At 46.1% G+C, this 21,234-nt stretch overlaps 3 protein-coding genes across 4 annotated transcripts; all 3 read right to left on the bottom strand.

Moving 5' to 3' along the window:
• Window positions 1-1,629: 1,629 nt before the first annotated feature.
• On the bottom strand, window positions 1,630-5,069 carry LOC101937990 (ferritin heavy chain A-like). Of its 2 annotated transcripts, none has more exons than XM_005289951.4 (4): window positions 4,857-5,069; window positions 4,340-4,486; window positions 3,740-3,865; window positions 1,630-1,857 (listed from the first exon to the last, which is right to left on the bottom strand). In XM_005289951.4, the coding sequence occupies exons 1-4, from the start codon at window positions 4,956-4,958 to the stop codon at window positions 1,702-1,704; spliced, it is 531 nt and encodes a 176-aa protein (XP_005290008.2). In that variant the 5' UTR covers window positions 4,959-5,069; the 3' UTR covers window positions 1,630-1,701. The 2 variants fall into 2 exon arrangements, with proteins under 2 accessions (XP_005290008.2, XP_065423075.1); XM_065567003.1 differs by having other exon boundaries at window positions 4,947-5,056.
• A 2,752-nt stretch (window positions 5,070-7,821) lies between these two features.
• Window positions 7,822-11,047, bottom strand: LOC101939802 (ferritin heavy chain A-like). The gene is made up of 4 exons (XM_008166932.2): window positions 10,840-11,047; window positions 10,216-10,362; window positions 8,898-9,023; window positions 7,822-8,311 (listed from the first exon to the last, which is right to left on the bottom strand). Exons 1-4 carry the CDS (start codon window positions 10,939-10,941, stop codon window positions 8,156-8,158), a joined length of 531 nt encoding a protein of 176 aa, XP_008165154.2. The 5' UTR covers window positions 10,942-11,047; the 3' UTR covers window positions 7,822-8,155.
• A 4,425-nt stretch (window positions 11,048-15,472) lies between these two features.
• On the bottom strand, window positions 15,473-18,903 carry LOC101939527 (ferritin heavy chain A-like). Its single transcript, XM_005289773.2, has 4 exons — window positions 18,690-18,903; window positions 18,163-18,309; window positions 17,455-17,580; window positions 15,473-16,239 (listed from the first exon to the last, which is right to left on the bottom strand). Exons 1-4 carry the CDS (start codon window positions 18,789-18,791, stop codon window positions 16,084-16,086), a joined length of 531 nt encoding a protein of 176 aa, XP_005289830.2. The 5' UTR covers window positions 18,792-18,903; the 3' UTR covers window positions 15,473-16,083.
• Between the last annotated feature and the right edge of the window lie 2,331 nt (window positions 18,904-21,234).

Here is a 21,234-nt window from a genome sequence, read left to right as displayed (position 1 = left end):
TGTAAAACTGGACTTCTCATGTCCTGTTTTAATTAAAATTGTTTTTTCACCTTTTTGATGGACAGTTTTATTTCCAACCATATCAAAATTAATTGGAGTTTCATCCATATTTCCAATACTACTTAACGCATAGCCATGTTTAGTGCGCTGTTGTATTACGTATCGATGGAAACAATTTACTTTGCTATCAAGATCTGCAGGTAATTTTTGGGCAATTTTCGTCTTTTGCCTCAGTACCATATTATGCCTTCCCATGAATCTAGTACACCAGGATACAGTGGCCTTAAATCTGTTGCTGTGATCTGGGTTAGATTTGGCCCACTGAAGTGCGAACAAACGTATTTTATTTCGTGTCACTACATAACCGTTTTGGCGATGCTCATTCACCATGTCTGCTACAGGTTTTTCGAGTTCTGGCCAATGTGGGGTGCCTCTTCTTAATGCACACTTACCCCTTGGCATACTCTAATGCTTTTTCATTTGCTTTCCAGTCCCAAACCATCTTTTCTGTTACTCCATATTGTCTTGCAGCAGCGCAGTTATTATGTTCCATGGCAAAGTTTACAACTTTAAGTTTGAAACTGGCTTCATATTTTTTTCTTCTTGCTGGTGGAGCCATGATGGGGTTTTGACTGTTGGAAATTTGTCTACAGTACTGTATGTACTGGTGCTATACTGTATGAACAGGTACAGATACTGGTGCTGTACTGTATGTGGTACCCAGTATACAACAGCGATGTACCTTACCGGCGATTGGCTGGTTGCTGTATACAAAGCCTGCTTGGATTGGTCAGCTCTCCCTGCCTGCCCAGCCCTCCCTGTCTCCAAGACTATCAGAGCGGTAGCGCAAACACGCCTCTTTCACCCGTCTGACCCGCCCTTGTATCCTATTACCTCCTTCTCTGCCTCTCAGATCTCGCACATGCGTGCCTGTGCCGCTTCACTGCAGTCCTCAGGAGCGAGATCTGAGAGGCAGAGAAGGAGGTAATAGGATACAAGGGCGGGCCAGACGGGTGAAAGAGGCGTGTTTGCGCTACCGCGTGTTTTTCTGGGTACAGCGCCACTCTCTCTCTTTTTTCATACCCCGGGCGTCCCGGACGCCTGCAGCTTGCTCCGCCCTTGCTGCTTTCATACGGTCGCCGCATACGGCGGGGATGCGGCCGCGGCCGTTTTTGAGCTCCCCCCACCATATGCGGTGACCGCAGATTCTCCAGTCCGGCTTGGAAGTTTCAGCACCCGCCCTATAAGACGACACCCGGCGTATAAGACGACCCCCGACTTTTGAGAAGATTTTCCTGGGTTACAAGGTAGTCTTATACGCCAGAAAATACAGTAAATGCATAGAATGGTGTTTAGAGGGCCTGTTTTTGCCAATAGCCATGCCAGTGCAAGTCTAGGAAGGATTCGTTTTCTTAACCACTTCTTACATCAAGACCCAGCCTTTTCTTCTCCACACCTACTTTACCCATTGCTGAGTATAAACTACTCAAGGGACCGCCCAAGTTTAGATCTACACTGCATGATTGCTAGCCAGGGGAACAATTCCTCATCCTTACTTTTCCATCTGACTTCCTGCACCCTCTGCTGAGGCCTGATCCCCTCCCCCATACAAATGGAGCAGATACCAGATTGCAGCTGAAAGTCAAGTTTTATTCAGATTTATAACAGCCAGCATGACAAGAATCCCTGGTCGTAAGTAGTTCAGCTGTACTCCCCCAGGGTGTGCTTGTCAAACAGGTACTCTCCCATGCCATTCTGGGGCACTCCCAGGAGCTTCAGGTTGGTGAGGTGGTCTCCCAGCTGCTTGATGGTCTTCACCTGCTCCTCCAGGTAGTCAGACTTCAGGAAGTCCCAAAGCTGCAAGATAAATTGACATTTTGTTTCAATCTCTCAGATCAGAAACAGATCTTAGATTGTTTCTGGTCACACATCACGATGTGTGACCAGAAAGGACTGAATACAAGTATTTGAAATCCACTACCTTTAACTGGAAAGAGTCCTGGGACTGGAAAGAACGGGTGTTCAAGTTTTAGCCAGGAGATATTTTGCTGGAGCAGTCATTCAAGTGTAACATTTACCTACAGCCCATATTCCCCACACACCCCTTAAATCTATAGCTACCCCCCATGCATTTTGGGCTTTAGCCTAGAGAATGTTAGCTGGGAAAGAGCTTCATACTGGTGATGGTTTTTTTACTTCATCCAGCATCGTTCTATACTGTATGGCTAGATATCCAATAGCAGATGCCATTCACCGCAGGTTAAGTGCCTGCTAACAGGACCAAGGAATACAGAAGACATCACACACCATTCTCTGAGAACATGTGTTTTGCTGCCTCTCATCTCAATTCAATACTGCCCTTTCTGCTAGTTTTATACTGCACTGACATTTACATGTTCACCCCTTAGTGTAAGTTGCTCTATTTAGTTAGCAGTATCGCTCTTCCAGGCAGGCTCCTTTCCCATCATTCCCTTCCTCATCCTCTTGGATGGCCCCAGTTAATCCACTGGAAAACATTTGGCAATAGCGGGAACTTAACCCATGATAGCTTCTGGTCATTAGCAGTCCCCTGCCCAGTTCAGAAGTGCCTCCTTTCGAGGCTCATCTTAGCCGAGCCAAGTACAGAGACTGCTGCTATATAAAGCAGTGGCATGAACTAGGCCCTCCCTCAGAAGGGGTTGCTTTAGCTGATCAGTTCATACCTCAGTTAATTACTCCCCAGCAACCTTTCACCCAGACACACCTCCAACCCCCACTTTTCTTGTCTCACTCCTTTTTCAGAGACAAAGAGCTTTGAAGATATTAGAGTATAGAGGGGCGGGGGGGGGGCACCTAGACAGCATCCATTCTATTGCTTTCAATGGGGGAGGGGGTGCACAGGGAAAATCACAAGTGGGCAAAAAGAAAAATAGTTTTAAATTTTCACTTAAGTTGTGGATGTGTAAGTTTTCAAGCTTTTTTTGGTGTGTGTGTGTGGGGGGGGGGGGGGGGGAGGAGGTTTGACACCATGTTAAAAAAAAAAAAAAGCCACCCTGTTTTTCCATCAGGGAGACTTGTTGGTCAGAGTTCCCAGCTATGAGAGGCAGCTTCCTTAAAAGACAAGTTGACTTGGCACAAAAGTGAGTAGTATACAGCAGTGGCTTCCAGACTTGATTCAGGTACAATCTCAAAATATTGCAGTGAAGGGAATGGATGAACACAGGGCCGGCTCTGGCTTTTTTCGCCGCTCTAGGCAAAAAAAAAAAAAAAGCCACCCGCCGCCCCCCTCCCCCCCCCAGCACAGCAGGGGAGGGCGGAGAGCCCGGCTGAGGCTCTCTGCCCTCCCCGACTGGCCAGAGCGCCGGGGGGTGGTGGGGGAGGGCGGAGAGCTCGACCGGGGCTCTCTGCTCTCCCTGACCGGCCAGAGTGCCCGGCCGGGGCCGCTCTCCACAACCAGCCGGAGCGCCGGGGGGAGGGCGGCGAGCCCGGCCGGGGCCCCGCCGCGCCGCCCCCCTCCAGGTGCCGCCCCAAGCACATGCTTGGTGGGCTGGTGCCTGGAGCCGGCCCTGGATGAACATCAAGCTCAGATGACCTGTGGTCTATACACACAACAGTTTGTTAACATTTGCACTACAGCTCCATTGCCTCAGAATATTTCTTCCTTTTTACAAAGTGATTGGCCAGTAGGCCCATAACCCCAAGATGTTCTTTCCATGCAGTTGCCAACTTATCCCCTTTCTTCCCACTACCTTATACTCACATGGGGGTCATTCTTCTCTGTAGCCAGCTTATGCAGGTCCAGCAGAGCCTGGTTTATAGCCTTCTCCAGCTGCAGGGCACATTGCAGGGCCTCCAGGCTGTTCCCCCACTCATCCCGCTCGGGCTTCTGTTCAGCATTGACCAAGACAACAAGCAACAGTCAGTCTGAACCAACTTCACCACTCACTGAAGGTTCATGGTGAGCCACTGCCTACTCACCCTGACACTTCTTCCTTGCACACCAGGGCATGGGGAAAGGAGAAGTACCCATTTCTTTTGCTAAAAATTGTTATTTCTGTAGGAAGCATCTTTTTGATCTACTCAATGGGAACTAGAGCTTTAAGTAACATGTTAATATACAAAAAAGGTAAAGGACCAAGCAGGATACCAGGACTATAGAACTGCATGCACCTGTATTAAGTAGATGATTTAGGAGAGCTGTCTGTTATACCTTTGGGGGGGAAAGGCTTGGCACATAGATAATTAACATTGTCTAAAATGAAAACTGCAGCCTCTGATGCCTCTAGTTGTTGTCTCCCCCCCGGACTCATTAGTTTGAGAGAAATTTTTGGCAGAAACCCCGTTTTATATAGTTTCTCACCCTGATGTCCTGCAGGACAATGCGTCCCCCTCGCTTGTTTTGGTAGGTCAGAAATTTCTCTGCATGCTCCCTCTCCTCATGCGACTGCTCCTTCAGGAACTGGGCCATATGCCTCAGGGCCACATCGTCACGGTCAAAGTAGCAAGACTAGGGAGAAGGACAAACCCATTAGTGAAGACAATATTTTTAATATGGCTACAACAGACCCAATAGCAGGCGATTCAGAGCCATGGAATTACAGTAGTGCAATACACACATATCCCCTAAGATTAGAGCAACTCTGGGAGAAGCCCACTACCACCAGTCTGTAGGAAGAGCAACTTCCCACATCTGTCTTTAGACAGACCCCCACACTACTACACTATTTGTTTTGTGTGGAGATCCTTGCCAGACTAGAAAACCAAGTTGTGCAGAAAAGTCACACCTGAGCAAGAAAATGCTCCAGCAATGCCCATTTGCAACCCTAGGCCACAATTATCTTCAAATAGAGAGCAGCAGGAGAAATAGAAGCACTCACCATGGACAGGTAGACATAGCTAGCATACAACTCCAAGTTCACCATGCGATTGACAGCAGCCTCACAGTCCCGATGGAAGTTCTGACGCACCTGAGACTCCATCTTTGCCAGTCCAACAAAAGCTTCTAGATAAGAATGACACACAGTTCTCCACAAACTCTGTGAAAACAGAACCTCCACTGAAGCAAAAGAGAGAAACTATCTCTCCCTAGCACAGCTGCTCTTAATAATGGTCAGAAAGGCTGTAGGCATGATTGGCAGTTGCTGTTGGCCAATGGAAATTCCCTTCTCCAGCAAGGGGCTAGTTAACATTGTGGGTGTGGCTATAGCAGCATTTCCACCAGGGCAAGGTTCATTTAGTGACATTTCTTCTCTTGCTCTGAGCCCAGCTAAAGGAGCTGGGGATTGTAGATATTCTCCAAGAGGACTACAGTGAGGTCACTCCATGGTTCCTTTATGTCTGATAACTGAGGAATTGGCTGTGATGTGCAGAAAACAGCCAATATGTCAGATTTCCCCACCAAGAGCTGCTCTGAAGAGATGAAAGTGGCATCAGGAGTCTGGGGCAATGATGCCTATTGTGCATAGGATGACCATAGGGACAGTCCTGATATTTGGGGCTTTTTCTTATATAGGTGCCTATTTCCCCCCACACCCATCCCGATTTTTCACACTTGCTGTGTGGTCACCCTAATTGTGCACATGAGTCAATGTTTCCTTTGAATTCTGCCCTTAGGTGTCAGAGGCTTGGCATGATACATGTGACTGTTATGCATCTGACAGTCCCTTCTCTGTGTAGTCAGACTTCTTTTTTGGATCCCAAGTGTAGCCCAGCACTGTAGTATGGACATGGGGGAGTCACAGGGAGAGTGGTGAACATATGACACAGAGAGGTTGCTGGGACAGGAACACCAGGTTGATGGCAGGACATATTTCACACTACTGCCTTTGCAGACACCAGAATTAGGAAAGCGATTGCGGATCGAGGTCCCACCAGGAATTGTCATGGTGTGCACATCTGCAGGGGGTCAGATGGGCAGCTCTTGGGGCTGAACAAAAACAGCAGGTGAGGTCACATCTATGATCTAGTATCTGAAAGAAAGAGAAATTTTGGCTTCTGTACCTCTGTGACAAACACCCCTGCTGTCATTAAAAAAAGATGTAGGGGTCCAAGAAAAGGCAGCAGTGCCTTCTTTTTCTGCCTTTTATTGAAGACTTATTTAAATTGATGCCAAATGAAAATATTAACCAAACTCTGTCCCTCAGGCACCTCCCTTCTGTCTAAAAGAGCTGGGTACAGCTAGAATGTCCTGGCTTTTGGCCTCTGGCTGCTGCAGAATACAAATAATAGTTGATAAATAAATTCTTTTGAGCAATTGTCTCAAGTTGAGAAAAAAAAGATTGGCCAGTTTGCTCCTTATGTCTCCTAGGGCAGTTTGCTTCTTCTCCACCCCACCCTCCCTTTGGTTTAGTCCCTTTTAGTGTCATTGGATTACAAGATGTGCCCCCCCCCCCACACTACAGCTAGTAAAACCATTCAAGTGTTGTCCATGAGGTGCCAGTAAGGAGAGATGTTATCCTTGGTACCAGGGGTACTTCTCTGCAGAAGTCATGACAGAGGAAAAAGTCCTTGTTAGAAGAGCAGGGCTGTGTTCAGCTTGGATCATTACATGCCATGCCTCTCAAGTTCTCCCTACTTTTTCCATTGGCACAATAATACAGCCTCCAGCCTGTCTTCAAAACTGACAGTTAGTGCTGCTGGTGGGCAACTATTGGCTTTCACTCACTGGTAAGCAGGATGTTAGTGGCAGCTTAGCACTTCTTCATAGCTTGGGGAAGACCTTTGGGGTTTTGCTGTGCGAATGGGGCTATCTAAAGATTAATGCTCTTGCACTACTAAATAGGACAAATCAAACAATGGGCAATGGCCTAATATTTTCTCTTCTCCCAGAATAAAATTAAAAGTGCAAACCTAACTATCTTGGGACTGAACTTTAGCAGAGCTGCATTGAATTACATCTGCTGCATACCTGGCTCTTTGTTTACAGGTAAGACTTCCCATTGCCTGTGACCTGTAGTACCACAGGCCCCATGGGGTCCTGTAGTTGCTTCTTGTTTCCCCCACCCCCCTCTTGCCACTAGAGCAGGACCAGGCAGTTATAGCAAGAGATAACTAGGTACAAAGTTGTGGGACACAGGGCACATCCAAACAAGAGTAAATAAGTGAACCAGACTCCCTCTCTTTAGTAATATGAAAGTAAGTCACCTTAACTTGACTAAGCCCACAGCAGGCTCCCATAGGCATTTGGTTAATAACATGGCTCACTGCTGCCCTAAGCTGACCCTCATTGAGCATTGGTTACACTAACTCTACAGTTGTTTACCCCTACTCCCCCCATAGGGCAGGTTTCCAACATTTTCTAACACTGGGGGGGGGGGGGGATGGTAGGATCTGAATTTCATTTGAGCCCAGCTGTGTGCCTCTAACAGAAGCTGCAGGAGGAGAAGGACAGTTGGAGTAGCTGAGGAGACGTGAGTCAGAGGGAGGTGAACTTCTTGCTTAAGAGCTGTGGCACCTAGCTGACCCTTCATGGGGGGAAAAATGAGTCATTAAGCAGGTCCCTTTGTAGAGGATGAGGCTACTTCAGAGACCTAGTAAAGGATGGAGGGGATGTAGTGGGAGAAGAGTGCAGTGGTGCCACACAACCAGCAGGAGGCCTTGTCACAGTGGTTTTAGACCACAAAGTCCAGGGTAGTACCAGCTTCAAGAAGAGAGATTTCTCCTATTCTGATGAAAGCCATCAAAGGAGACTAACCCCAGTGTAGTCTAACTGTTACTACAGGCACCTAGGGTGGGAGAAGTCACAGTTGAGGCCCAGCTCTGACTCAGGCAAAGTGGAGATTTTAACTGGGTTTCCCTGCCCCCCATCCCAGCTAAGATCAGTAGCTACTGGGGTAGTGCCATCTTTGGGGTAGGTTGTTGTGAGAGATACTATTCTATGGCAACATGGAACATCAAACTTTGGGTAGTCTCAAATATTTGAGAGGCAGGAGAGCATTTCACACCCTGCTCTTGCCATCAGAAGAAGTGGTGAGTAGGACCCTACTGCCATGCCCCAACATAATAGTCATCCCATCTGCACAGAGCATGCAGAAGAGGAATAGTCATCTTGACCAAATCAAAGACACAGGATAGTGGATGCATAGAACATTTTATTGTCAGCACCTGGCCCTAGGTTGCTACACCTTGTCTATGAAGACCTAGAGATCTGCATGGCACTCAGCTGGTAGTGTGTAGTTCAGCTGCTCTCCCCCAGGGTGAGCTTGTCAAACAGGTACTCTCCCATGCCATTCTGGGGCACTCCCAGGCGCTTCAGGTTGGTGAGGTGGTCTCCCAGCTGCTTGATGGCCTTCACCTGCTCCTCCAGGTATTCAGACTCCAGGAAGTCACATAGCTGCAGCCAAGCAAGGGAAGGAAGAGGCATATTAATTCCAGTTCAACTATACTCCATTATGTTTCAGTGCAGAATTTTAGATTCAAGTAAGAGTCTCAGTGAGCTAGGGGGAAAATCAGTCACCTCTCCCCAGCACATGTCAGAAGGGTGTGAAACATTACTTTTCAGCGCTATGTGGACAACTCCCGTTGTTAATATTGCTTCTCACACCCTCCAAGCAAGGAAGCTCTGTAGTCAAAAGGATGAAAGCATCATTGCCAGCAATCTAACCTATAGATCCAGTAAGAGACTGTTGACAATTGTAACCATAATTCCCTCTTCCAAATATTTGACACCCCCTGCCCCCTAGCACAGAGACAGAAGCCTGGAGGCAAAAGAGTAGAGGGCTCTCTCCTGCTAGAGAAGAGCATCTCTGGGCAGATTAGAAAACTGAACACTGCATCAGCTGGTTTACATTTTCATCTCCCCCACCCCAGAAAAAGGGAGAGGAAGGGAGTCTCTAGGCTTCAAGAGAGAGACTTCCCCAGAGGAACAAGTGCTTCCAAACATCTACTCCAATGATTTTGTATTTGTCTGCCTTACTCACATGGGGGTCATTCTTCTCTGTAGCCAGCTTGTGCAGGTCCAGCAGGGCCTGGTTCAGAGTCTTCTCCAGCTGCAGGGCACATTGCAGAGCCTCCAGGCTGTTTCCCCACTCATCCCGCTCGGGCTTCTATACAAACCCAAACAAAGCCATGAGACACTCACATGTTGACTCCCATTGCAGGTAGGGAATAGGGTCTACTCTCCATGAAGAAGAAAGTAGGCTTCCTTCATTTAAGAGGTGAAGTGGGTGCTGGAAAAAAATTCCACTACCCTTGTCTAATAGACAGTAGTAATAAGCATTTGAGATCTGGGATGCCAGTAAGCCAAGTGCCAACTCTAACAAAAGCCTTGTCAGCAGAGACCTCAAACTCACTGCTGGAAATCAGGCCAGTTCATTTGGGCATTTGTATAGATCAAAGTCATTGTTAATAATGTAAACTTCATGAAAACTAACATTACATTATCTGCCTTGTTCTCACTTATCTGTATGTTAGATGAATAGCAAACGTTCACATGGATACACCCCTGTAACTAAAAAACCCATCCAATGAGAAAGAATCCTTGTGGAATGCAAATGAAGAGTTTTCACAGGCAAGTACTAACCCTTGTGATCATTGTGTGGGATGATTAGTGACAATTGCATGCCCCTCTCTGCCAGGTAAAGAGCCCATGTGGTGGTAATGATGCTGTCAGCTGGTTTTCCCCTAGCAGCAACAGGTATGGACACAAGGGGGAGAACCCCCACACACCTTCATCTCTGGGTTGTTTGGAGTCAACAGCAGAATAACTGAATGAGAGGACTGAGATCCCCAGAATTATTCTAAGTAGCCCTGAGAGACATTTGGGAAACTGGCTAATGGTAACAGAGGTTACTATTAGGAATTCTAGACTGGGACTCACCTGTAAATGTTGAGAGGTTAAAGCAGATTAACCAAGAAAAGAAGTTAGAAAAACTTTAGACTTGGCTACTAGTATTGTCTGGTGTGAGATCTAGGGTACAAGTCAACCCAAGTGAGTGATGGGTTTCTTAGGACTGGATGTTTTGAGATAATTGGTGTAAGTGACCATTCACCAGTCCAGCTTGCCTAGATAGCAAGATAAACTGGAGCATCCACTTGGATGGTCTGTGACTCCATTATAGGCTACTGTAGTGTCTGGGAAGTCACATTTAGTACTGGGCTGGTGAAATCTACTTCTAGATCACACCACCAGTTGGGGTGTCTGACCTGAGGCAGCACTCCCAGTCATTAGCCATTCCAGACTGACAAGATGCAGAGACTATAAAGCAAGACTGAACAACAAGCACCCTTAGTGGTCACCTTGATATCCTGCAAGACAATGCTTCCCCCTCTCTTGTTCTGATAGGTCAGGAACTTCTCTGCATGCTCCTTCTGCTCATGAGACTGTACCTTCAGGAACTGGGCCATGTGCTTCAGGGCCACATCATCCCGCTCAAAGTAGTAGGACTAGAGAGACAGAAGAGAACAGCAAAGGCAACGCATCAGGTGTTTACTACAGGTCAATATCAAAATTGACATACCAAGCCCCCATATATGGGCACAAGCCATCTTGTCTCCTTCATCCTTTGCCTTTAGCCAGGTACAATGCAAGTATCTCTAACTGCAATAGAAGGGAAGTCTAAGCTTCTAGAGATTACTCTTTGTGCAATCAGTCTCCCCCTTCCCTTCCCCAGGGTCACATTCCAAGACATTCCCCTTCAAGAACTTCCCCTCACTACAACAACAACACCTGCCCATTACAACTGCAACTGTTTGTCACAGCACACCACCAAAATACTTCATAGTCTGCCCATTTCCTCACTAGCACCCAGATTTAACCTGCAAGGTCACACACCATATTTGTTCCATATTTTCACTCTCAGTAGCTAGAAATAAACAGGGGGGGGGGGGAACCACCACACCACACAGCACCAACAGACTCACCATAGACAGATAGACATAGCTAGCATAGAGGTCTAGGTTCACCAGGCGGTTCACAGCAGCCTCACATTCAGCATGGAAGTTCTGACGCACCTGAGACTCCATCTCAAGACCTAGAAAATATAGTGATAACAGCACAGGAAAAAATGAGAAAGCTTCTAAGCTCTGTCACCACAGAAACACACCCTCAAAGGCAAGCAGAACTTGCACTTGAAGACAGGTGGCATTAATACTGTTCAGAGTAGGGAATGCTTGTGATGGGCAGCTGATGCTGACCAATGGAAATTCCCTTCCTCAGCAAGGCACCAGTCAGCATTGTGGGTGGGACTGTAGAGAATGTTCACAGCTGAGAGGCTGGCTCATCAAGATGACATCCCCTGTTGTCATTAGAGCCACAGTAGGAGGCGGGTGGGGGCTATGGACTCTCCTTGAACAAGTCACTTAGCTGATAGCTTTATTTGCTCACTTCCTTAGCATGTCCTAACCTTGGGTAACTAGCTGTATGTTTAGAACCATGTAGGAAACTAATCGTTTTACTGTCATGCTGTTTACTTAGACACTATGGGATCAGTTTTCAAAAGCACCCAAGTCCCACCTCCAAGAGTGACTGAGGCACTCAAAAGTGAGTTTCACTGAAAAGCACTGGGACATGAGCTCCTAAATCACTTTCCAAAATGGCACTTAAGTGCTTTTGAATATCTTATTCTGCCGAAACATGCATTAGTGACTTACGTTCCGGTGTTTTGGCAACACAAATATCCCCCTCACAGCCATCTTGCCCAGCTCCCCAGACTTTTGCAAAAACACAGCTATTTTTACCTGGTACTAAAAAAGGTGCAATTCATCCTCTCTATCTCCCTGGGAGAGGGAACAGTTTCAGACTGAACTATGGAGCCCCGCCAACAGAAAACCTCTTTCTCTACAAAAACACAGGCCTGCTGGCCAGTGCAAACTGGTGCCCAAGTTATCACCAACGGGGCTGCCAGAGTTTCTTTGCCCCTACAGTCACAACACAGAGGACTGAAATCTCTATGGGGTCTGCTAGGAAGTGTCCCAAAGCAAATTCAGCAAGGAACCTTAAGAGCAGAGGCAACAAGACTGACAGAAAATATGATTAATTTTTCCTTCGGAGCATTCATTTTAGCTGCTGGAGGCATGGTTTGGCAGCGCAGGACTGTTGCCACATCCGACATGTCAGACATAGGAGGTAGGGATGCAGCAAGAGATGCCTCTCCCGCAGTGGTCAGCTCCCCTCCACTTCTGAATGCTAAGAAACCAAGGCTGATATGGTCATGATGCCCAAGGCCAACGAGAGGGGGGAAAGCCGGTACAAATTACCGGGGCCCGGTGGTCCAGAAGGGGGCCCAGGGCCTGGCTTCCCCGGCTTCCCCCCTCCCCTCGTTGGCCCTGTTTAGCCAGTCCGCCCTTGCTGGGGGACCCCAAAAAATTTTTTCACCGGGGCCCAAACCCGCTCTCGGCAGCCCTGCGGATGCCTACACACACACGTAGACAGAAAGCACTATTACTCCTTCCCCAGCAATCTAGCTTTAGAACTAGAGAAGGTCCCACCTCTTGTAACTCAATTTTTCAGTTAGAAAATCCTGATTGGACAAAAGCAAGAGATAGCTATTGGGAAGATATCAATTTCCTTAATATTTGAATGGGACATTATTGAAACAATCCATTCTGAAGGTTCAAAACACATTGTTTCAGTTTTATCCTTTTCACTTCTCTAGTAAGCTTTAGTTTGAATGTAAACTAAAAAAAAGTTGCATAAAATAGTTTGATGAGGACAGAGTGCTTATCTTTTGACCCTCATTTCCCCCCTCCAGCCCGGTTCAGTGCCTGAGTGTATTGAACATTTTTCCAGAAGCCGTACTTAGTCACTTGTTTTTTTTTTCACACAGCATCACAAAAATCAGCAACCTCTGTGCTAGTGGCTATATTGCTAGGGAGGATCATGCTAGTTCCAGAAAAAGCCAAAGTGGTGCGATTGGTTAGCACCATCTGATGTCCTAGAAGGCACTGGTGTTGAGGGTACAGAATTGAGCAGAAAGTGGCTTCACAATGGTTCTGAAATCAGGGCATTAATAGATATCCCTTCATTGTTCTGTGACTCCCTCTAGTTACATCACCAGATTTTCCCTTCCAAGTGGAAGCTGAGCAATAAGAATTGCAAACCAAGGTCCATCTTCAGGGGGTTCACTATCTCCAGTCACTTTTCTAAGCCAGCTCTTTGTTTACCCCACACACACACTTCCTCCCTGTGTCAGATAGCAATACTACTTATTTGTACACTCCTCTTACCCCAGCTTCTACACAACTGAATCTGGGACTGGATAGAAGTTCTGTCCTTCAACCCACAAAGTGACATTGTAGAGCCTTCAGCCCTAGACCTGGCATAAAGGATATCACACTTAGTGTGAGTAAGTGTAGTTGGTCCATTTCCTACAATACCCAGAAAGAAATTACATTAGGGGCAATACAACTGCCAGGCCCTCCCCCAGGAGAGCACACATGGGATGTATATCTAGCCTAAGCCTTTCCAATAGCAGCCCTCCTCACTCTCTATCATGCTTCCTGTGATTCCCATCCCCCACCCCCAGAAAGAAAGACACCTTAGAGATTTCAACAGGTTAATACATTTTATTCTCAGCACTTGGATGGCCATTGATCCAGCTTTACTATACTGGAGGAGAGCCTCCCATGTGCATTGTTCAGCTGCTCTCCCCCTAGGGTGTGCTTGTCAAACAGGTACTCTCCCATGCCATTCTGGGGCACTCCCAGGCATTTCAGGTTGGTGAGGTGGGCTCCCAGCTGCTTGATGGCCTTCACCTGCTTCTCCAGGTAGTCACACAGCTGCAGCTAGAAAAGGGAAGAAAGATTAGAAGATGGGTTTGTTCCATCTAGGATAGCACCTTTGCATTTCAGTACACATAGCTCACCACTGTAAGGTTATGGTGTCATGTTGAGTTATGGGATCTTTGCCCCTCTGTCCTCCAAGGAAAACCCTCAGACTGTTGCATGTTGGCACTTGTATGTTTGATCTAACTAGTATTGTTAGCGAACATCCCTTCTCACAACCACAGCTGAGAACAACATTCTCTAGTTTGAAGGTTGTTCACCAAGGCAAGGAGATAGTAAGCCACTTGTCTGCATACCCAAAGAAGTCTGACACAGGTGCAGTAGAAGGGGCTTATTCCTAAGCATGTCACCATCTTAGTTCCTCATCTCCCATTCCCCCTCCAGACACCAGAGATGATTCTGCTGCAGCAAAGCAACTGGAGGGAAGATGTTTAGCCAAAATAGCATAAGGCAAGACCAAACTGATTCTCAGCTACAGAAGAAGAGGGCAGGAAAGCCCCCAGTGGACTGTAGAAGACAAGAAAACACATCCTAAGTTGTTTTACATTCTCTCCTACACAAGAAAATCCTTCACTCATCCCTAGAGGAAGGAGTTCTTTTTAGCAGAGCTATATCTCCAGACCTTTCTCCTGCCCGTGTTTCTGTACAGGAGAGTTTTCCTGAGACAGAGCATAAGAGTGCACTCTAACTCCCACCATTCTCTTCAAAGCTGCCCTGCATTTCCCTATCACCATACTCACACGGGGGCCATTCTTCTCTATAGCCAGCTTGTGCAGGTACAGCTGGGCCTGGTTCAGAATCTTCTCCAGCTTTTGGTTCACTACAGGGCCTCCAGGTTGTTCCCCCCACTCATCCCACTTTAGTGTCTAGTCACTGTTGATCAAGACACCAAACATTTAGTCTGCATCAACTCCACCATTCACTGAAGATACAGTGATCCACAGCCTGCTCCTCACCCCCATACTCCTCCTTCCCCAGGCCCTGGTGTCCAAGGACAAAGGACCCATTCCTTTTGCTAGAAATGGTGCTGTTTGTTGTTGGGGAGGGGGGCTTGTGCTTCTGATTCAGCAAAGAACTTTTCCATCCTGTGTGGAATTTTGGGTTTTTGAAATGCCCTTTCCTGGGCAGCTCCAGTGATTGCTTTTACAAGAGAAGTTTAATCTCTGCCAAGAATTGGTTAAATTTCCACTACCAAGTGTGAAGAAGTTGCAGGAGCTACTTGGGGTCAGAACCTCAGCCACTATAAACTAACATAGCTCCAGAGTGATAGCAGTTGTGCACAGATCCCATTGACTGATCTGCAGTACCACAACCCCACTGATGTTCCTCTAGGCATGTGTATTTCCCCTCCACCTCTTTCCTATTGTAGAATCTGCCAATTGCTGGAGAGAGACATATGACAGCTTATGAGGAGGAATTAAGATATTTTCAGGAACAAATGGGTGATGTTTCTACATATTAGCCACGGTCATCATCAGGTGATGATTTGCCTGCCGCAGTAGCTTAAGCTAGTATTGTAGCCCTCTCCTGTCAGATAACCATGCAAGTCACTTATGGACCCCACAATTTTCTTCTCTACTATAATAGAAGACACTGGGTCACCTTTTCCATTATCCCTGTGCAGAAACAATCACTATCCCCTTTTTCCTTCTTGTGGATTTGAAGATGCTTAAGAGCAGGAAATACATATTGAGGTCACCCACTACTGATTTTGTTCAAATGCCTCCACATACTCCAGCCCTAGTTGCAGGAAGAGAAGGAGAGTTGAAATAGCTCAGCAACCGGAGATACAGACAGGAGAGTCCCCTGTAGTTAATTCTGGGTGGAGAGCTAAGTGGTTAGAGGATAACTAATTTGTCAGCCCCTCCCTCAACATAATTAAGAAGTTATTTGGAAGAGAGGTTGTCACATGAGCTGGGGGAGGGGGGGGAAAAGGGAGAAGAGAGAAAGAGGCAGGAATAAGGATAGAGCCTTAGACACAAAGGTGCAGACCACTATTGCCTTTAGAAGTCTAGATTTGGGCCCTCTGAAGTAGAGTTTCAGGTAGAAGGTTTGAAATGTGTTGCTAGCAGAGGAAAGGCTTCCCCTCCCTGGTGCACAGACCATGGGAATCACTGTATGTTGCCTCTACCTAATTCCTTGTCTTAGCATCCAAAATAGCCAGTTCAGTCTACTAGATGAATCCTATCTTTTCTTCTGGTTTGTTCCAGGACAAGTGATCACCAAGTGGTCCAAAATCCCATTGCATACACTGAAGTCATACCACACAGATTCTAGATGAGGAAGTTTTATTGTCAGCACTTAATTACTCTATACATCTTTTGATTTGGGAATGGAAAGGCTCATATATTCAATTGGACATTGCAGCTGTCAGTGCAGACTTCAGCTGCTCTCCCCCAGGGTGAGCTTGTCAAACAGGTACTCTCCCATGCCATTCTGGGGTACTCCTAGGCGCTTCAGGTTAGTGAGGTGGTCTCCCAGCTGCTTGATGGCCTTCACCTGCTCCTCCAAGTAGTCAGACTCCAGGAAGTCACAAAGCTGCAGAAAGAAGAAATCAGGAAGACTTATTCTAGCTCCTATGTGCTTAGTAGAGAGGGCTGACTACTTGACAGTTAGTAAGTTAAGATGGGAGACTAACTGTACATGTTACATAGAAGCAGGTAGAATGAGTGAACTGGAAGATCCTGGAACTAGGAAGACAGGTTGCTCTTCCTTAAATTTTAAAGGATAAAAGAGTATAACCTCAATGGCAGTTTACATGGAATCAGATCCCCTACATCCACCCCAAGTCATCATTAAACAATGCATACAATGGAGAAGTATTAGAGAGGATTTCATCCTGGTGATAGTCTTTGAATTCAACCAGGAACATTCTGTACAGTGTAGGCAAGAGATATCCCAGAGTGGATGCCACTCATTTATTGCACAGCAGTAGGTTAAGATCACTGTAAAGGACATGGGGACAGACATTACTCTATTTCTAAATAGATGTTTTGCTACCTCTCATTTTAGTTCTCTACATTCACCTTTCTGCTGGTTTTCTACTGCATTTAATTTTACATGTTGCCCCCTCAGTTTAGGGCTCTCCATTTAGCTAGCCATTTGTTTTCAGGAGGGTTCCCCTTCAGTTATACCTGTTCTGCTAGGTCCAGGAATTCCTTGGGCCCCTTTCACTCTAATGAGGCACAACTGGGACCGTGAGAGAACATTTACAGTAGCTAGAGCCTATCCATGAGAATTATGGCCATTGATATTTGGCTGCTGAATTCAGAAGGGGCTTCTTTCAGAACTCTGATGTAAAGCAGGGAGGAAAACACTGCTAAATAGAGGTGCATGAACTAGGCCCTCACTTTGAAAGGGTGGCTTTAGCCCTCCCCTGCCCCCATCTGCTACAGGTATAACCCCATATTAATTCCCACCCCAATTAGTGCCCCTCTATGGTCTCCAAGGAGAGAGGAAAAATGGCTTCTGTAAAGACGGAAGCCATTTTAGAAGTTGGCGTGGAAAGTGAAGGAAGAAAACTGAGGAACTTAAACACTTCATTTGTCACACTGTGTGGCCAGAAAGGAAGAGAAGACAAAATGTTTGAAATAAAGTGGTTCAGAAGCTGAAAAGATAAGGGGGCGGGGGGAGTGTCCCTTTACCAACACCCTGTTTTTTCCAAAACAGGAATTTTAAGTCTGAGTTTCCATTAACTCCCATTCTGAACTTTGCTGACTACAACCTCCATTCTTCCTGCCAACTTATACTCACATGAGGATCATTCTGCTCTGTAGCCACTTTATGCAGGTCCAGCAGGGCCTGGTTCAAGGTCTTCTCCAGCTGCAGAGCATGCTGCAAGACCTCCAGGCTGTTTCCCCACTCATCCCGCTCTGGCTTCTGTGAAATAGCCACCAAGAAGGTTAGTCACAACCCATACCTGCTCTAGCTCTGTTAATGTCTAGGCCCCAGTGGGGAATTTGTCCTGCTGCTCTTCACCTCTATTCTCCAATATGGTTATGGCCAATTGGTCAGCAGCCCCTTTGCAATGTAGGTCATTATTCCCTTTACTACTAGAAGTCTCTACCAACACCAATACTGCAATTCTGGAAGAGACACATTTTATGGGATTTCAAGACATTACAGCTAATTGATCTAGCCCACCAGGACAGGTTAGTACTAAGCAACAGCTCTCCAAGCTTATTCCCTCACTATGCCGCTCATGCCTATGTTTAGATAGAAAAGGGTTCACATGCATCCTAGTCCGCTGTTCATAGTAAGCAGGTAGAGCCCATCACCTAGCTGACTTGATAGTGTGTGTCCATCTATGGGAAGTTGTTACAGAAAGTAGAAATGTATGATGCCAAGCAGAATTTGAACCCTTTCCTTACAATACATCAGCTTTGATTCCAGTAGTCCCTCCCCAGAGCATCTTATGGATCAGATGCTACACTGAAATGACTGTGTTCCCCATCCCCTCACCTCTATGTCCTGCAGGACACTGCGTCCCCCTCGCTTGTTCTGGTATTGCAGAAACTTCTCTGCATGCTCCTTGTGCTCATGGGACTGCTCCATCAGGAACTGGGCCATGTGCCTCAGGGCCACATCATCACGCTCAAAGTAGCAAGACTGGGAAGAAGTACAAGATTAATATCTCAATGCCTGGCTGGGTGTGTCAAAGATCTTTGCTAGTGCAGAACTCAGTCCATACAGGCCTTAAATGCCACATATAGGTGTAATCCAATAGCAGTACTACAGGGTTAACAGAGTTTTAATCCCACCTCTGAAGCAGTCTCACAGTTCCTTAATGCTCTTGTACAACTCCATCTCTGCAAAAGCATTTACCCAGATGAGCTACTACAATCTTTGAGTAAGCATTTATAATTCTTCCTATTACAAAGAAGCCTTAGCTACCTCAAAAAAAGTTTTACAGGAGTTTGTTGTAATATTTAGAGTAATAGCTGAAGTAGAAAACAGAAAATAAGATCCTAAGAACACCTCTGACTCACCATAGACATGAAGACATAGCTAGCACGCAGCTCCAAATTCACAACACAGTTGATAGCAGCCTCACACTCCCGGTGGAAGTTCTGGCGCACCTGAGACTCCATTACAGCACTTCACAGAAGAAAGGATAGTGAGCACTCACCAAGCTCTATCCACACACACTGCTGAAACAACCCACCCCAGAGAAGACCTGGAAAGTGTTTTCCTCACAGCTGGTTTTAATACTGTCTGGAGCATGGTGTGGGTGTGATGGGTAGCTTCTGCCATCCAATGGAAATCCCTTCCACCTCAAGGAACCAATCAGCAATGTAGTGCCACAGCATGACTCAGCAACTGGGCATCTGCTGCTCTGAAACAAGTTAGAGTTGCTGAGCTTTGTGGATGTTTTCCTCCACTAGCATGGTCAGATGCCACCCTCCCTGGTGTTTTTGTTTGTATTGACCAAGAGATTTGAGCTACTGTGGAGAAAGCAGCAAACAAGTGTGATTTCCCCACAAGCCCCTGCTCTGAAGAGAAGCAGCTGGAATGGGGAATCTGCGGCTATGTGCCTACAGTGCACATGGCTTAATGATTTCTATGAATTCTGCTTTTGATTGTCAGTTTTGAATGCCAGAAGCTTTGCATGATACCTGTGATTGTTATGCTGCCTTGGAGTCCCATCTCTCAGCATTCTTCTGTATCCCAAAGCATATCATTGTAGACACTGGAGCATGGACATGTAGATCTATTTGATCACAGTGGAGTGGGTAGAGGAGACACAACACTGAGAAAGACAGGAACACCAGGGTAATGGCAGGACATGGTCCACACTGTTTAGCAGACAGCAGGACAGGGACAGAAGTAGAGCAGCCTAGCCTGCCCAATATAAGTTTTTACTGGTGGTTTCCCTGGTGGATATGTGGTATGTAGGGCTGACAACTCAAATTATATTGAATCAGCTCTATAGCAGGATTAGAGGTGGAAATGCCTGTGATTGATCTTCTGCAAGAAAGAAATTCAAGTCTCTCTGATTCCTCTGACAAACTAAAAAGGCCTATTTAAAGTGTATTTATTGGTTCAAGAAATGGCTGCACCTCATCCTTCTTGTTCCCTGTCTTAAGCAGATATTGATATTGATACAAATGAAATGAAGTGTACAGATATAAAAGAAGATCTGAAATCTCTTCCTCAGCTATCTCACTCCTGCCTGACGAGCAGAACAGCAGTTATCTAGACCTTACTGACTTTCCAGAACCACAGTTCAGAGATCTATTTTCTCTTCCAGTTTTCCAGTACTGGATGTGGTCTGTTCCAGCACAGGGACATCCTGTTACTTGTCTGGTCAAGGTCTTGTTTTCAGAAGCAGCACTGTGACTTCTCATGCCCTACTCATTTCATCTCTAGGAAGCAGGAGGAAATATCTCTCAGTGGTTGAATGACTGGGAAGCAGGAAAACTAACTGGGGATGAGGAAATAGATGTGCCTTACCCCCCATGCCACTGCTGCAAGTAATAAAATGGGGACCGTTGAAACACTGAAATATGGAGTTTACAATCAAGTGTGTGGGTGAGAGAAAAAACATACAGATAGAGCTGGGTCTTTTGGGGCACTGAAATAATCTCTATGTTCCCATTTCAGGACCTGAGTGTTACTGGAACCAGAACACTCCTGCATAGAAGAGAATAGGAAATTAAAGTGAGAGCAGACCCTCTGGAGCCTTCTTGCATAGAAAATTAAAGATAAGGGTATTAGCCTCTCTGTTCTGTATTGAGGGGTGTAGACAAACTCTGGCTGTAATAAATCCATTGTGATTTCCTAACATCTATCTTTAGGGTCACTCAGTTCATTGTTAGAGGAGATAAAACAAGGATTTAGTCATGAAACCAGTGGATACATAATACCATTTAGGTTTTATTAATAAATAATGGCTTATGTCTATTGCAGAGCCGGTACGGTTCTTACTAGTCCCTGAATTCACTACCAAATACCAGTAATTTATGCTTTTGTGATGCATCTTACAGCAGATGAAGTCTGTGTCCAGCAACAAAGAGAGAATGGATGGTTATGTGCCTGAGTGACAAGGCCAAGAAACAGCAGCATTTATTTATCCACAGCCGTAGGAATGCATGTTGCCTTACAGAAAAATGAAAGACCAGCCCCATGTCTTCAGAATTTATGTGCTAAGGCCCTCATTCTGCAAACACAATGATGTCAGTAGAACTACTTGGGTGCTTAATCTTAAACACCCTCACACATGGAAATCTGTGGCAAATCTGGGAATTAACCCAGAACTTTTGAGTTCTATTCAAACGCCAGACACACATAAACCATCCTTCCTCTGTTGCCTAAAACATAGGAGAAGGACAGCTTACTCAAGTGCCGCAATTCCCAGCAGCCAGACAAAATGAAGGGCAGGTGGTGTAGAAGAAAGATTCGTGAAAATTTAGAGTGGGCAATAAGATTAATGACATTTTGCACCACATTGTGTTACTCAGCAGTGAGAGCCAGCCTCTTGGTCCCAATGTAGCTCTCCCACTGAAGCCACTTGCCTTCTTTCTTTATCACAAG

The sequence above is a fragment of the Chrysemys picta genome, chromosome 14 (genome assembly GCF_011386835.1).
Source record: "Chrysemys picta bellii isolate R12L10 chromosome 14, ASM1138683v2, whole genome shotgun sequence".
Lineage (NCBI taxonomy): Eukaryota > Metazoa > Chordata > Testudines > Emydidae > Chrysemys > Chrysemys picta.
The sequence above is the reverse complement of the archived record's forward strand: the minus strand, read 5'-3'. Positions and strand labels throughout refer to the sequence as shown.